Here is a 15,118-nt window from a genome sequence, read left to right as displayed (position 1 = left end):
AAAATGTCAAATGTGTTGCATAAAAAAGTTTCCTTCCTCCAAATAAGTAACAAAAGTGTAGCTCTGTCACAAAATTATTTAGTAAAATATAAAAAAAAAATAAAAAATACTCTTGCCAATATATCGACACAGCAACCCACGATATCGATACTGTATCATCACATTAAACGATACGATATATGGACATTTTGATATTTTTGCACACCTCTAGTGGAGGGAGTGCACCAGGCCACAGGGCACTGGAGCCAGAGCCAGAGAGGAGGGTACCTGAGGGGGGCTGCTCAGCTACAGGAGCAGCCAGAGCTCCGGGGGCACGTCCGGGGGCATCGACAGTCGCTGTGGGGGCAACAGGAGATGGAGGATGTTCCTGCAAAGACAGAAAATTATATTTAAAAACTTTGCAGGTACAATTAACTAAAAACAGGTCAGGAGGCGAGACTGGGAGTTAGAAAAAAAACAGGGAAAGGGCAACAGACTGAGCAGAAATATAACAGGAGACACTTGAAGTAGAAGTAATCAAAAGTGTAAAACACGGTTTAAAAATAAGAGTGTTTTTTTAGTTTGAAAGTAAATATGTAATAATGCAGTCATCAGTACTTTTCTTTGCAATTAGTGGGAGGATTTTTGTTATTTTTATGTATTAAGCAGGGAGGGATGCACCGATACCGATACTTGTATCAAATATCTGCGCCAATACTGAAAAATATGCTGTCAGTTCCTGGATATTTTTTTATTAACTGGATGTAATAAGTTTATTTACAGACTGATTTTGGCCTAGAACGTCTCATAATGTTTGAACTTTTATTCATACAAAGCTGTTCTTTAGTTTTTTGAAGCATAAATAAAAAACACCATATGGAAGAGAAAATTATGTTTAAAAACTTTGCAGCTACAATGAACTAAAAACACACAAGATTCTCCTGATCAGTATAATTAAAACAATTGTTCTTAATTTTCGTAACACACACTCAACATATTTTAAATACAGTTATAAGGAAGCACCAACCAACTTTTTATTTTCTGATACCAGTGCTGATACTTTGTCTTTAAGCGTCTGCTGATGCCCGAGAGCAACACAAAAAAATTATCCAAATGTGTTCTGTTACCGCAAAAATGGTTTGTAAAAATATAAGTTTAATCTGTGTTTCATTAGTTCATTCATTTTTCAATATAAAACCAAAAATAAGAAAATGAAAAAACAAATATTTTCTTCATTATTTGTCTCCAAAACCAAAATTAAAAAACAGATAATGATTAGTTTTTCTCAGTTTTCGAATAATGGAAAAGACAGATAACAGCCATTTCCCGTTTACGTGACTTAAACCACGATGCCCGGACTGACCCAGGACCAGACAGGAACCAGACTAGGACTGAGACCAGGACTGAGACCGGGACTGAGACATACCAGGACTGAGGCTGGAACCATACCAGGACCAGACCGTGACTGAGACCAGGACTGAGACTGGGAACAGGACCAGGACGGAGACCAGGACTGAGGCCGGGACCAGACCGTGACTGAGACCGGGACTGAGACTGGAATCGAGACTGAGACCAGACCAGGGCCAGACAAGGATTGAGAACTGGACTGAGATTGGGACCAGACCAGGACTGAAAACGGTTTAGTCCTTGTTCAGTCCATATGTGGCACAAAACCTAAGGCATCACAGTTTATGTCAGGGAAACGGGAATGAGTCTCAGTCCCAATCTGGTCCTGGTCTCAGTCCTGGTCTCAGTCCTGGTCTCAGTCCTGGTCTCAGTCCTGGTCTCAGTCCTGGTCTCAGTCCTGGTATGGTCCCGGCCTGGTCCTGTTCCCAGTCTCAGTCCTGGTCCTGGTCCCGGTCTGAGTCCTGGTCGCAGTCCCAGTCTGGTTCTGGTCATGTCCCGGACCTGGTTTAGTCCTGGTTCAGTCCTGGTTCAGTCCGGCATCTCAGTTTAAGTCACGGAAACAAGAAACGGGTCGTTATCCATTTTTTCCATTTTTCATTTATGCGCAAAATCAAAAACTGAAAAAACGAATCATCATCTGTGTTTTTTTTCCCATTTTGGTTATGGAGACAAATAATGAAGAAAATAGTTGTTTTAAGTTTCTTATTATATTGAAAAATGAATGATACACGGATGAAACGAATGGATTAAGTTTAATATTATGAGACGTTTGGGACCAACATTGCTCAGTAAATCGTCTTTATTATCACCAATTTCTAAACTAAAACGGGACATCAGCTGAACCGATAAGTTGACCAATCCAATCCTACAAAATGTTCTATATGTCAGCACCGATATCTGAAACCAGTATCGTATCGGCGCGTCCCTAAACAACTGCGTGAATGATGTGTTTTGCTTGTGTATTTAGACCCTCGGTAAGTGAACATGCTCGCAGCTCTATCAGCCATTATACGGTCAAGTTGTTTTATTACACCCCAAAGACGTAGTGAATAATATTTGATAAAGGCCAAGGAAATAAAGCTTGAGATTAGCATATAAATTGTACACGTTTATTGAAGAGGCTGAGGCACATGTTTACAGTTGTGAGCGAATACATTACACACCTTGGCAGGGGCCGGAGCCGGAGAGGGAGCAGGTCTCTTCCTCTGAGCGTAGCCAGACAGACGGTAACAGAAGTGCGGTTTGCAGTAAAATTTCCCTGAAGGATAAACAAGAAAAGCAAAACAAATTAGGGAAAAGAACAACAACTGTACATTTGATTTTCTGTCCTGGGAGCATTATGTGAAAGTGCAGCTGTGGTGTAAAACGAGGAGTGAAGAGTGGAGAGACATTCAGACAGAGGGGTCGTGACCGGACGGGTGGAGACCCATGACAATTGTGGAACTTCATGAAGTAAAAGTACTTAAGAACTGTACTTAAGTATACATTTTTCGTATCTGTACTTTGCTTTGCTTTAGTACATTTTAAACTCGATACTTTTTACTTTCACTTCACAACATTTGAGAGCAGGTATTTGTACTTTCTACTCCACTACTTTTTTAAATTTGACTTAAAAGTAAAAATAATTTGGTAACACTTTATAATAACTACACCTTATTTAGCCTTAATAAAGCATGAATAAAGACTTAATTAATAATGAACAAAGACTTAATTAAAAATGATTCATGCTTAGTAAATGTTTAATAAAGGATAATTAGTCTTCACTTAACAGCTGCCTGAATTATCATTGCATTGCAATATTAGTAAATAATTTTCTCATAGTTTACTAATGATTAATAAATGTTCAAATGGTTAGTTCATGAGTAATTAAGTATGAAATAATGAGTAACTATTTACAGCACAGGCAAATTGCAAGTGCAAGTGCAAATTAAGGTAGTAATTAAGTAGTTACTAAGCGTGAATCATTATTAATTAAGTCTTTGTTCATTATTAATTAAGTCTTTGTTCATGCTTTATTAAGGCTAAATAAGGTGTAGTTATTATAAAGTGTTACCAATAATTTTATATCATAATCTGAGAGTAGCTGTGGGGTTTATGTTTAGCAAATTCCTAGTCTGAGCAAATAAAAATATATAAATAAAAACAGCTTAAAAAAAAACAACAACTATAAATTCAATAGTTTCTGAACAAAATTCAGCACAAATCTGTATCAAAAATGTAATTATTTGAAGCTTCATAAGACTTGAAAATATGCGTGGAATACTTTTTACTTTAAGGTTTACTCTTTATACATATTTTTAATGGGTACTTCAGTAATCTAAAGTGATACATTTAATTTTACTTGAGTATTTGTTTCGCTCCGGAGGCCTACCTGTACTCAGTGTTGGGAAGGTGACTTTTAAAATGTATTCCCCTACAGATTACAGATTACACACCCCAAAATGTAGTTTGTAACGTAATCCATTAAATTAATTAAAGTGAGTAACGTAATCTGAATACTTTGGATTACTTGATTTGCTGTAGAGTAGCAAATACTCGGATATCATAACATAAGATATTTTGTCTGATAAAAGAAAATAAAAAGCCCAAACTTTACTTAACCAAATTAAAAAGAGTATTGATAGAAGAAGTTTAGTCTTCTTAAATCCTGTTTGAGACATAGTTTAGACCTGGTTTTAGTCCTGGTTTAGTTCTGGTTTAGTCCTAGTTTAGACCTAGTTTAGACCGGGTTTTAGACCTGGTTTAGACCTGGTTTGGACCTGGTTTAGTCCTGGTTTAATTCTAGTTTAGACCTAGTTTAGACCTGGTTTTAGACCTGGTTTAGACTTGGTTTAGACATGGTTTAGAACTGGTTTGGACCTGGGTTTAGACCTGGTTTAGACCTGGTTTAGACCTGGTTTAGACCTGGTTTTAACGTAGACCAGGTTTAGTGCCCGGCAATGAGTGGAATTACAAAAAAAAAAAAGGGATTTAGTCCAAAATGTGAAAACAGGATTATACCTCTGTGTAATCCATTTATTTCAATCAAGTAACTGTAATCCAATTACAACTCACTTAAACAGTAACTGTAACTGAATACAGTTACTCATAATTTGTACTCTGATTACGTAACTCCAGTACATGTAATCTGTTACTCCCCAACACTGCCTGTACTTTAACTTATGCAAGAAACCTGAGTACTTCTTCTCCACTGGAAACATAGTTAAGTTATTTCAATTGGACTTAATATCTATACTTACTATAATAGTGTACACAGGGTTGGACAAAATGCCAAAACATTAAAATATTTTTTTTGTGATTATGATTATGATTTTAATTTATTTCAATTGATTTAAAATGATATCAAACCAAATCAATAGCGACTGTTAAACTTTAAAACAGGGGGAGCTCATTACAGTTTCATCTTTATCATATTTTACTATTTTAGCAACTGTAAACTGCCTTTAATTACACAGATATGTAATCTAATTAAGCTTCTGCACATTAACTCTGCTCTGCTAATAAGAACGTCAGGAGTAAAACTTGTATCACAACAAACCTCCATTTCATAAACACAAAATTGTCTAATTAATTTGAATCACTGCCCAGAACTAAGTGTAATATTCTTATAATTGCAGAAACTCAGATCATGTACATCCCTCCTCCAAAACAATCAGAAAATTGCAAATGTCAACAAAAGAATGAAAGTCAAATAGGCTCATTTAAATCCACTTAGTCAAATCAAACTTAATTGATTGTGTAATTCTGAGGCTCTTGTGTTGTTGGTTTTTTTAATGTTGTAATTGCTTCATTACCACAGACTGTATAAAGAAGTGGACTGAGGGACCATCGTGAAGTCAGCCATAGCATTTGGTTCCAGCCAAATGAAGCTCATCGAGGCTGCAGCTATAGGGCAAATTTGGTGCAGAGTTCCAATATTAGGAATACGAATTTATGTACATACAAAATAGCGAAATAAAAACACCAGGATCATGTAGAGCGGGTTAATATGAATATTTTAAGACCAAAATGAGGAGCTGGACAGTAGAAGTTGCAGAGAGATGGGTGACATTTCAAAAATACAAAGTGAATTGGAGCCAGAAGCGTGCCCATGCTCACTTCTTATTTGGAACACGGAAAGATCTTAAATTGGAATTTATGGAGTCACTTGATAAGTTAAAAAAATTGTAAAAAGTGCAGTCATCGAGACATGTATGTGCATGTTTGTGTATGTTTTTCTTGAGAGATGTAAATGGGTTTATAACGTTATATTTTGTGATTTTACTGTTTTGTACATCATCAGAAACAGACCCGGAGTTGTGTTTTGTTTCATTCACATGTTTGAGTAATTCTTTATTATTAGTCTGTCTACATCTTCAAAGCTCAAAATGCTCTGTTCCACCTTGTGATGTCATGAAGCAGTAATTTTCAAGTTAGCAGCTACCTTTTACTAGCCTGATTCATCAGCCGATTTCACTTCACAGAAATCATCTGACCTCGCAGCATTAGGATTCGTTCACTCGACGGTAGGCAGGTACTTTTTAATTATAACCAATCCCTGCTATTTGGTTGTGACATATATAATGCGCCAAATCCCGTAGGAAGAAGGGCAATAACGTCTTTCCTCTTGATAAAATTCACCAAACATTCTCTTTGTTCCAGCTTTAAATCCTCGATCTCGGGAATCGTTGCCAACACAGAATGTCTGTCTTCATCTACATCCATCTCGACCGCTTTGTTTACTATTGTGCTGTTCCACAAAAGGGACCCAGACAAACGCGACAAGTTTGATGTCATGGCTTCACAGCTCTTCGCTGAAGTCTACAACTTCCGGGGTTCTTGCAAACCATCTAGTGCAGGGGTGTCAAACTCATTTTGGTCTGGGGGCCGTATCCAACCAACTGGATCAGAAAACTCATGGCATATAAACCCCAAAAATAACAATAAGATCAAATATTAATATTTTATAATATTAAATAAATGCAAATCTATTACAGAAATCTATTACAAAACTCTTTCTTTTACAAAATATTATAATATTATGAACAACCTGAAACTTTAAGAAAAATATAATTTCAACACAATGTTTTAACATGAACTTGTATGTAAACAGGAATAAGTAAATTTTTCTTGTAAAATTCTGCACTTGGCTCCACTTTCCTCATTTGTGACATTTTTCTGATGAGGGTGTCACGGTCAACAGTCAAAACGATCGTTCTTTAAGAGCGTTTGGAAAGAGACAAGTCTTCATTTGTGCTGCTCTGGTGGGAGGGGCCACGTACAGAGACACTGGAGACGCTGCTGTGATAAACACCGCAGAAAATTACCAATATTTTAATAGAAAATATAATTAAAATATTTTAGTAGAAAATCAGCCGAGGGCCAGATTAAAGGTCTTGGAGGGCCGGATCTGGCCCCGGGGCCGCATGTTTGACACCTGTGATCTAGTGTATTCTGATTCCTGACCTCTGATTCCTGATGATCTTTACTTGTTTAGAAAAGATCGTCAATTCCTGAACTGAAATTATGTGTATTAAGTTTAAAAACACATTGGAGCACTTCCTGTATTACCGCCTGACATCACAAGGTGAAGCAGAGTGTTTTCTGCTTGAGAGAAGAACCTAAATATGCAGGGGTTGTGTGTTAAACATGAGTGAACAGAGCACTAACTCCTAACGATAACCCTTCAATTAAAAGGTCCTATATTTTGCAAAATTGACTCTTGTCTTCAAATCTATGTTATAATGTTGTTTCCTCGTCAAAAACATACCTGGAGTCGACTAGAAAAGTTACATAGTGCACATTTAAGACAAAGACGGAGCACTTTGTCTGGCTCTTACCGTCTTCCACATCGAAGGCGTAGGATGAGAGTCTCAGGGTGGTCCCGCAGTAGTCGCACTTAAAACAGCTGCGATGGAAGAACTTTCCCTCTGCACTCAGCCGCTCCATCACATACACGCGCTTACGGCAGAAGAAACACACATCACTGCCTCCGATGTTGACGGGGAACTCTTTTCTGAGCGAGCCCTGTGGAAAAACAAAAGAGATAAAAGTCAGACTTATGTAAGATATGAGTCTGTTTCAGGGGAGGGGATGGAAAAGGCTGCAGCTAACGATTATTTTAGTAGTTTAGTGTTTTGGTAGTCGTCTAGTCGGTGATTTTTATGGATAAGTCGGCAAGTAAAACGATTCTTTTTACTGAAGGTGCATTGAGTAGCTTTTCTTTTGAAAGGCCTGTCAAATGCTTTTCTTCATGGAGATGTTATTGTTTTGTCTGAAAGGTTTCACAGTATGGTGTTTAACTTTTCTTCATGGAGACCAAACCAGACCAAGTTACAGTGCAGGTTTATGTCGGTATTTTTGAGCCATAAAACCACCATGTAATAATGTCATACTCTGGAACATTTCAGAGCAATGACATCTCCATAGAAACAAGCAGGTGTCGAACCCTCCACCAGAAAGGCTACACAATGCAGCTTCAAGACTTATAACACATTTATTATTTCGTTTTACCAAATACATGTACAAATTAGACAACGATGAGTCAAAATTACCGTATTTTTCTGACTGTAAGTGGCACTTTTTTTCATGGTTTGGGTGGTCCTGTGAGTTATACTGTGGTGCAACTTCTTTATATATTAAAATTTTCACTCTGAGAGCCGCGAGATTCTTTAGTCTTGTGTGTCAGTATCTGCTGTTCCTCCTGTACCACTGTCACTTGGCTCTACTGCGCATGTCTCCTGCAGAAACAGCCTCTGTCCTGCTGTAAGTCGTGAAATATTCAGCCGAAAATGGTAATAGAGCGGCAGAAAGAAAATTCAGATTGAGCGGGAAACTTGTGACACCGTGAGCGTGCACCCTGCAACTTTCCTGAAGTCACTGGATGGATGGACAAAGCCTGGACTTCAGTGACACCGAAACCATCCTGTTGGGATTCAGAAATGCCAAAATAATTCTAACTGGAACTGTTGCTGAGTCTGACGACAGCTACACAGAAGAGGAAGCGGCGCTCTGTTTACCTCCAGAGGTTGCGGAGTTGCTTAGAAGTGACACAGAGGATGAAGAATTCAATGGATTTAGTGATTTGGAGTGAGATGGGGAGGGTTCATGGTTTGGGTGGTCCTGCGACTTATAATATATAAGTCGCACCGGAGTATAATTTTCAGACTAACAGCCATGAGCGTGTCTTCTGCAGAAAAAGCCACTGTCTTGCTGCAAGTAGTGAAATATGCAGCAGAAAACGGTAACTGAGCAGCAGAAAGAAAGTTTCGAGTGAGCGAGAAACTTGTGAGGGACTGGCGGAAAGTGGGAATGGAGAACACAGCTTCACGGCAACTGGGAGGGTGCGCCATGCCTGGACTTCAGTGACAATCAAAGCGCTCAGAGTTGCTTAGAAGTTGCACAGCGGATGGATTCAATGGATTTAGTGATTTGGAGAGAGATCGAGAGTTTGGGAAACTTATGTTCTGTTGTTTATGCTATAGTTATCTGAAAAACTGTTAATATGTTACGTTAACATATATAACGCCTATAACTTGCCTTTCCAGATGAAATGTCGGTGCGTCGTCTCTGATTTTATAAACTAAATTTCCCCCAAAAAGTGCGACTTATAGTCCGGTGTGACTTATATATGTTTTTTTCTTCTTCATGCATTTTTTGGCTGGTGTGATTCATACTCCGAAGCGACTTATAGTTCAAAAAATACAGTATTGTAGTTCATTCTTTACCATTTGGGTTTAAAGTAGAACTAAAACTCACTTTATTCACTACTAACAGGTTTGTTTAACAGGTTAGGTCATTTTGTTAAATTATAATTTGACAACTTTCATTTATCTTGTGTATTTAGAATCTTCTGGTAACCAGCAGTGGTGGTTACCCTCTGCTCTTCCCCAAGATACTTAACTGTCTGTAAATGGAGTTCTCTGTAATTTTCTTATATTTTTGGTAAACGTACGCCTACATTCATGTGCTTTCTGGTCAAAAACGCCTGCATCTAAGCTTGCTGCTGCCTTCAGTGTCCGCTGCAATTTCCAGTAGTTGGTGACATCACAAAAGACTGCCCTGATTTCAGACAGATGTTTCAGATGACCAACATCTGGCTACAAGTGCGGATCAATCACATGGTTCCGGTTCCTCATACTCGTTCTTTAGTCCACAGGTACTACCCAGTTTAGCAGCTCAGTTTGAAATGTGGTTTTGAGCAGAGTTTAGGTGTTTAGTCCCACTTAAATAACGCTCCCATCTTTGTTATAAAACTCCTTTTGTCATGTTCTTTAGAGTCTGTATACCTCCGATAACAATTAACCATCATTAAAACAGTGATGATTGATTATTTTAATAGTCAATTAGTCCCAGTCTGATTTGTCACGATGATTAATTGTTGCAGCCCCAGTAATTAAGACACAAAACAACTGCTGGGTTCAGTAGTTACACAGAATAAAGTTCACACAGATCAGAACACTGTATTAGCAACAATAGGAATTAATACTGAGGGAACCACAATCCAACTACTGTATAACCTCTGTAACTTCTTACCCAGGCCTGTCAGGATACTTACTACATTGACATATTATTCAAAATATCATAGAAAGAGCTATATTTTTAAGGCTCAGTTATTATTATGTACTTTTTATTACTTTTTGTTAGTGTTTATGATAACATTTGAGCTGTAGTTGGTTGGGATTTAACAATAACTGGAATATCGCAATGTTGTATCGTCAAAGCTCTCACAATAATATTGAGGGCCATCACAATACCGTATTTTTCGGACTATAAGGCGCACTTAAATTCCTTTAATTTACTCAAAAATTGACTAATTTCTCATTTCTTTTTTACTTATATTTTTTGTATGTGGTTGGCTTTTTTTTTTTTTTTTTTTTAAAATATATATGTATACACGTATGTGGATGTGTTAATGTGTAAACATATATATATATGTATATGTAGGTATATGTGTATAGGAATGTATGTATAGGGGTGTATGTACATATGTAGATGGATACGTATGCATATGTGTATGTGTATATATGTGTGTCTAGGTATGACGTATAGGTATAATATTTATTGTTTGGTTGGGGAGTGGGAAGGACAAAGACAACTTATTATTTTGCTTTAATAAAAAAAAAATAAAAAATAAATAAATAAATTGACTAACAATCCAGTGTGCCTTATGTATAAATTCTGGTTGTGCTGACTGACCTCGAACCGATTTTATGTGGTACACAAAGCTCAAAAATCTGTCACAATGTTTTAGTACGACTTTGGTAAACTATGAAGCCGCACCGCTTGATGGATTGCCAGAGCATTACGGCGACTGTAGTCAGGAGCCTCGTGGAGTAAGTCCGACAAAAGCTGACCACATCAGAACACATGGAGCGAGCTGTTTTTTTCAGCGCTTATAGTTTATGCAAATGAGCCATGTGGTTTTAAGTTTTGGTTCTTTAAAACAGGGGTCTCCAACAGTTTTTCCTCCAGTGAGCTACTTTTACATTACAAAACTGCCACAGAGCTACCTATTTTAGTAGTCGCAAAGAAATTGACCCTAACCCTAAACATAAGTGTCTCAGCAAGCCTTAGACAAGCCTTACAATGGTGATTAATCAAACTTTACTTATTCAGCACATACAGAAATCCCTTGGTAAGATACTCTGAAGTAGGTGGAGAGCTACTGGTTGCTCCTGAGCTAGAGGTTGGAGACTCCTGCTTTAAAACAAATAAATGCCAAAGCTGCATTAACCACAATATTACTCAATGTATATTTGACTCGTCCTCGTAGGAAATAAAAAAAAAAAAAAAAACTTAAATTCTCCACCCACATTCACATTCATAATACACATTCACCAAGACGGGGAGGCAACGCCGGGCGAATTACGCCACAATCTGCCAATGGATCGTGGATGCCTGGGCTAAGGGATCAGTCTCAAGAGTCGTCCGATTGTTTTGCTTAATGCGCCTTATAATATGGTGCGCTTTATGTATGAAAATAGACGAAAAAATTCAACATTATTGATATTGCGCCTCATAATCCGAAAAATACGGTATATCGAATTACATGTCTCTTCACTTAAATTAATAGTTATGGTTCAGTAAAAGCTAAAAATACAGAGGGAACTACATAGACCATGATCCTTTGCTCTGGTTCAGTGCAGACTACATGAAGAAATAACTGTTATTAAATTACTTTTAAAGCTTAATTCATCGGGTTAAGTCTTGTCAAGGCATTTTAAGAAGAAAAAGTATCATATTCAAAGTTTTATACACCACCGGTCAAAAGTTTGAATGAGATCGTGTGCCCAAACTTTTAATTAGTAGTGCAGATACTAGAATTAACAACAAAGTGCTTAATTGCTGGACACATTTTTACAGTAAGAGATAGAAGTAGTTTCAATATTATCATCCATCGGGGTATGTTTCTGTAGCAAGTTATCGTGACAGGCCTATTCTTACCAAATCCTTTTTCTCAGGTATGGTCTTGGCGTCTTGCTGTGACTGAAGCTGATTGGCTAACTGCTCAGCCAATGAGCTTACACCGCCTGTATACATCCGCACACATCGCTACGGGCAGTATGGAAAAGAAAAGAGGGGGGAAAAAAAGATGGACAGACATTAGGAAATCAAGACGAAAAAGAAAAAACAGAAGTGGTTAAAACGGGAGAGTGGAGGAAAAACGTGGTTCAAAAGAGTGTGTTCACAAACAGGAGTCGGACAGTTAGACGTGACAGAGGGACTTTTACATGCTCCACACTTAAAACGATGCAGCCACACCCACGGACAACCAACACACAAACAATCCAAGGCAAAAAATAAAATAAAAGTTCTTCAAATTTGAATTTTAGGAGTCAAATTCAACATTTCTGAAAACAGTAATTACACTTTTAATAGTCTTAATAAAGCATGAACAATTATTTAATTCACAATAAACAGTTTATTAAAGGTGCGTTGGAGGTCAATCTGTGTATCATTCGTTCATTTGTTTTTCGATATAAAACCAAAAATAAGAAAACAAACAACACTATTTTCTTCTTTATTTGGCTCCAAAATTTAAAAAAACGGATAACGATTTGTTTTATTCAGTTTTTGATTTTGTGTTAAATGAATAATGGAAAAAAAAAAAAAATTGATTTCGTGACTTAAACTGCGATGCCGGACTTCTGCACCGCATACGGACTGAACCAGGACTGAAACAGGACTAAACCAGGACATACTGGGACCAGACCAGAACTAAAAACAGTTTAAAGTCCTGATCTTAGTCCAGGTCCAGGTCTAAACCAGGTCCGGGACCAGACCGGAACCAGACCGGGACTGAGACCAGGACTTAGACCAGGACCAGACCAGGACCAGGACTGAGAACGGGACTAAGATCAGGACTGAGTCTGGGACCAGGACCAGGACTGAGACTGGGATTAAGACCGGGACTGAGACCCGGACTGAGACCAGGACTCAAAACAATTTAGTCCTGGTTTAGTCCTGGTTCAGTCCCTATGCGGTGCAAAAGTCCTGCATCACAGTTTAAGTCACATAAATGAAAAACAACCATTATCCGTTTTTTCCATTATTCATTTAAATACAAAATCGAAAACTGAAAAAACAAATCATTATCTGTTTTTTCATTTTGGTTTTGGAGACAAATAATGACAAAAATAGTTTTTGTCTTTTTCTTATTTTTGGTTTTATATTGAAAAACAAATGAACGAATGATATACGGATTAAGAACTTTTCTATCTTAATTTTTTGGACTTTGACACTAATACAGCCCTGAGTCAAAGCATTTTAAAAGGAAAAAGTAGCATTTCTTCAAATCTGTTACCATCACAATATCGCAATAAATATCGTTTCGTGAAATGTATATTGTAATCGCATCGTACCACATGATTTACATATCGTTAAATCACTACAATGCACCTTTAAGAACGATTGAGTATTATCCATTCTTTTGTTTACACTTATTCAGGGCGGAGTCACGGGGACAGCACTGTAAACAGGTGCTGTCAGACTTCCCTCGCCCCAGACACTTCCTCCAGCTCCTCTGGTGGGACCCCAAGGCGTTCCCAGGCCAGCCGAGAGACCTTTGACTGAGGATAACCCTGGCTCCAAACTATAACCCCTTCATTCCCTGATTTTTCTTAATAAAATATTTGTCCATTATCAATTAAGTCTTAGTTAATGCTTTATTAACCTAATTAAGATGTAGTTAATATTATGTGGTACCCTTTTAATCGTGCACACTAAAAATATGAACATCTAAAACCCTTAATCTTTGTTATTACAGAGCAGTTTGTGACTATATAAACACAGCTGCTCTAGTTTAGCGTATCTTAAATCTAAAATCACTCCACAATCACACTCAAACACTGTTTATCCTGCTGCCAAGCGCGCTAATGCATCAGATGGATAACGTGTTACAGTGTCCCATTTGGACGTCTGCTCGCCAACATGGGACTCTGAGGAGATGTCTGATGCCAAGACGCCTTTCCAGTCCAACTAATTATTACAAGGGATTCTGTTGGCATAATTTATGAAAGAAATCAAAACCAGACTTCTGAATGAGGCTGAGTTCTTCGTACAGTTACACTTACGGACGAATGGCCTTATTTCTCACATAAATACTTGGTTTGATGGTTGAGAAAAGAAATTCTTGGTTGACTAAAAACCCTGCCCATGACTGATTAGTTATCTCAAAAAAAAAAAAAAAAAAAAAAAAAAAAGCTCTTAAAACTGTCACATATCTCTGTGTATCTGACCCAAACTGCAGGGGGAGTTCATGCAAAAACTACTATTTATGTAGAAAACCATACTTGGAAACAGTGCAGTTATATAAAGATTCAACTCTGCCTTTGTCGCACTCACAGGCAAAACAATATCTCCATGCAAAAAAGAAGGTTTAGTTCGGATCATAAACTATATATATAAATGGACATATCTATGCTGATAGTTGCCGAATTCCAAATAGGAAGTGAGCATGAGTTTGCATCCGGCTCCACTGACTCTGGCTGGGATTCGCTTTCTATTCAAAATTATTATTATTACAGTATTTTTCGGACTATAAGTCGCTCTTTTTTCATGGTTTGGGTGTTTCCAGCGACTTGTACAACTTATATATTAAAATTTTCACACTGACAGCTGTGAAAGGCTCTAGTCTTGTGTGTCGGTATTTGCTGCTCATGTTCCTCCTGTACCACTGTCACTTCACTCTACTGCGCATGTCTCCTGCAGAAAGAGCCTCTGTCCTGTCTGTATCATGTCAGTCGATTGCACCATAACTTCTGTAACACTGAAAACAATTCTAACTGGAACTGATGCTGAGTCTGAAGACAGCGACACAGAAGAGGAAGCGGCGCTCTGTTTACCTCCGGAGGTCGTGGAGTTGTTCAGAAGTGACACCGAGGATGAAGAATTCAATGGATTTAGTGATTTGGAGTGAGATGGAGAGTTTGTTAAACTTGTTCTGTTCTGTTGTTTATGTTATAGTTTATCTGAAGAACTGTTCATATGTGACGTTAACAGTCTGTTCTATTGTTATTACTAGAAATTGCCTTTCAAAATGAAATGTCGGTTCATGGTCTCTTATAAAATAAATTTCCCCCAAAAAGTGCGAATTATACTCTGGAGCGACTTGTAGTCTGAAAAATATGGTATTTATTTATTTATTTAAGACAAGGACAGGGCACAGAAAACATTCATCTTAGAGAGAAAAGATGCTCTGTGCCAGATTTAGCCACAAGCTACTTTTCGATCTGCAGTCCTTGGGGCAGGT

General features: G+C 37.7%; 1 protein-coding gene across 3 annotated transcripts in view; it reads right to left on the bottom strand.

Annotated features, from left to right (window-relative positions):
* Positions 1-15,118, bottom strand: part of mical3a (microtubule associated monooxygenase, calponin and LIM domain containing 3a) — a 203,302-nt gene that overhangs the window by 98,629 nt on the left and 89,555 nt on the right. For all 3 annotated transcript variants that reach the window (XM_055155999.1, XM_055156000.1, XM_020941178.2), the window contains 3 exons: positions 7,206-7,392; positions 2,550-2,644; positions 268-367 (listed from right to left, as the gene is read on the bottom strand). In XM_055155999.1, the coding sequence (XP_055011974.1) occupies positions 268-367; positions 2,550-2,644; positions 7,206-7,392 (382 nt within the window). The remainder of the gene's footprint in view (positions 1-267; positions 368-2,549; positions 2,645-7,205; positions 7,393-15,118) is intronic.

The sequence above is a fragment of the Boleophthalmus pectinirostris genome, unplaced genomic scaffold, assembly GCF_026225935.1.
Source record: "Boleophthalmus pectinirostris isolate CB_2022bp ecotype Guang Dong unplaced genomic scaffold, ASM2622593v1 HiC_scaffold_2, whole genome shotgun sequence".
NCBI classification, from domain to species: Eukaryota; Metazoa; Chordata; class Actinopteri; order Gobiiformes; family Gobiidae; genus Boleophthalmus; species Boleophthalmus pectinirostris.
The sequence above is the reverse complement of the archived record's forward strand: the minus strand, read 5'-3'. Positions and strand labels throughout refer to the sequence as shown.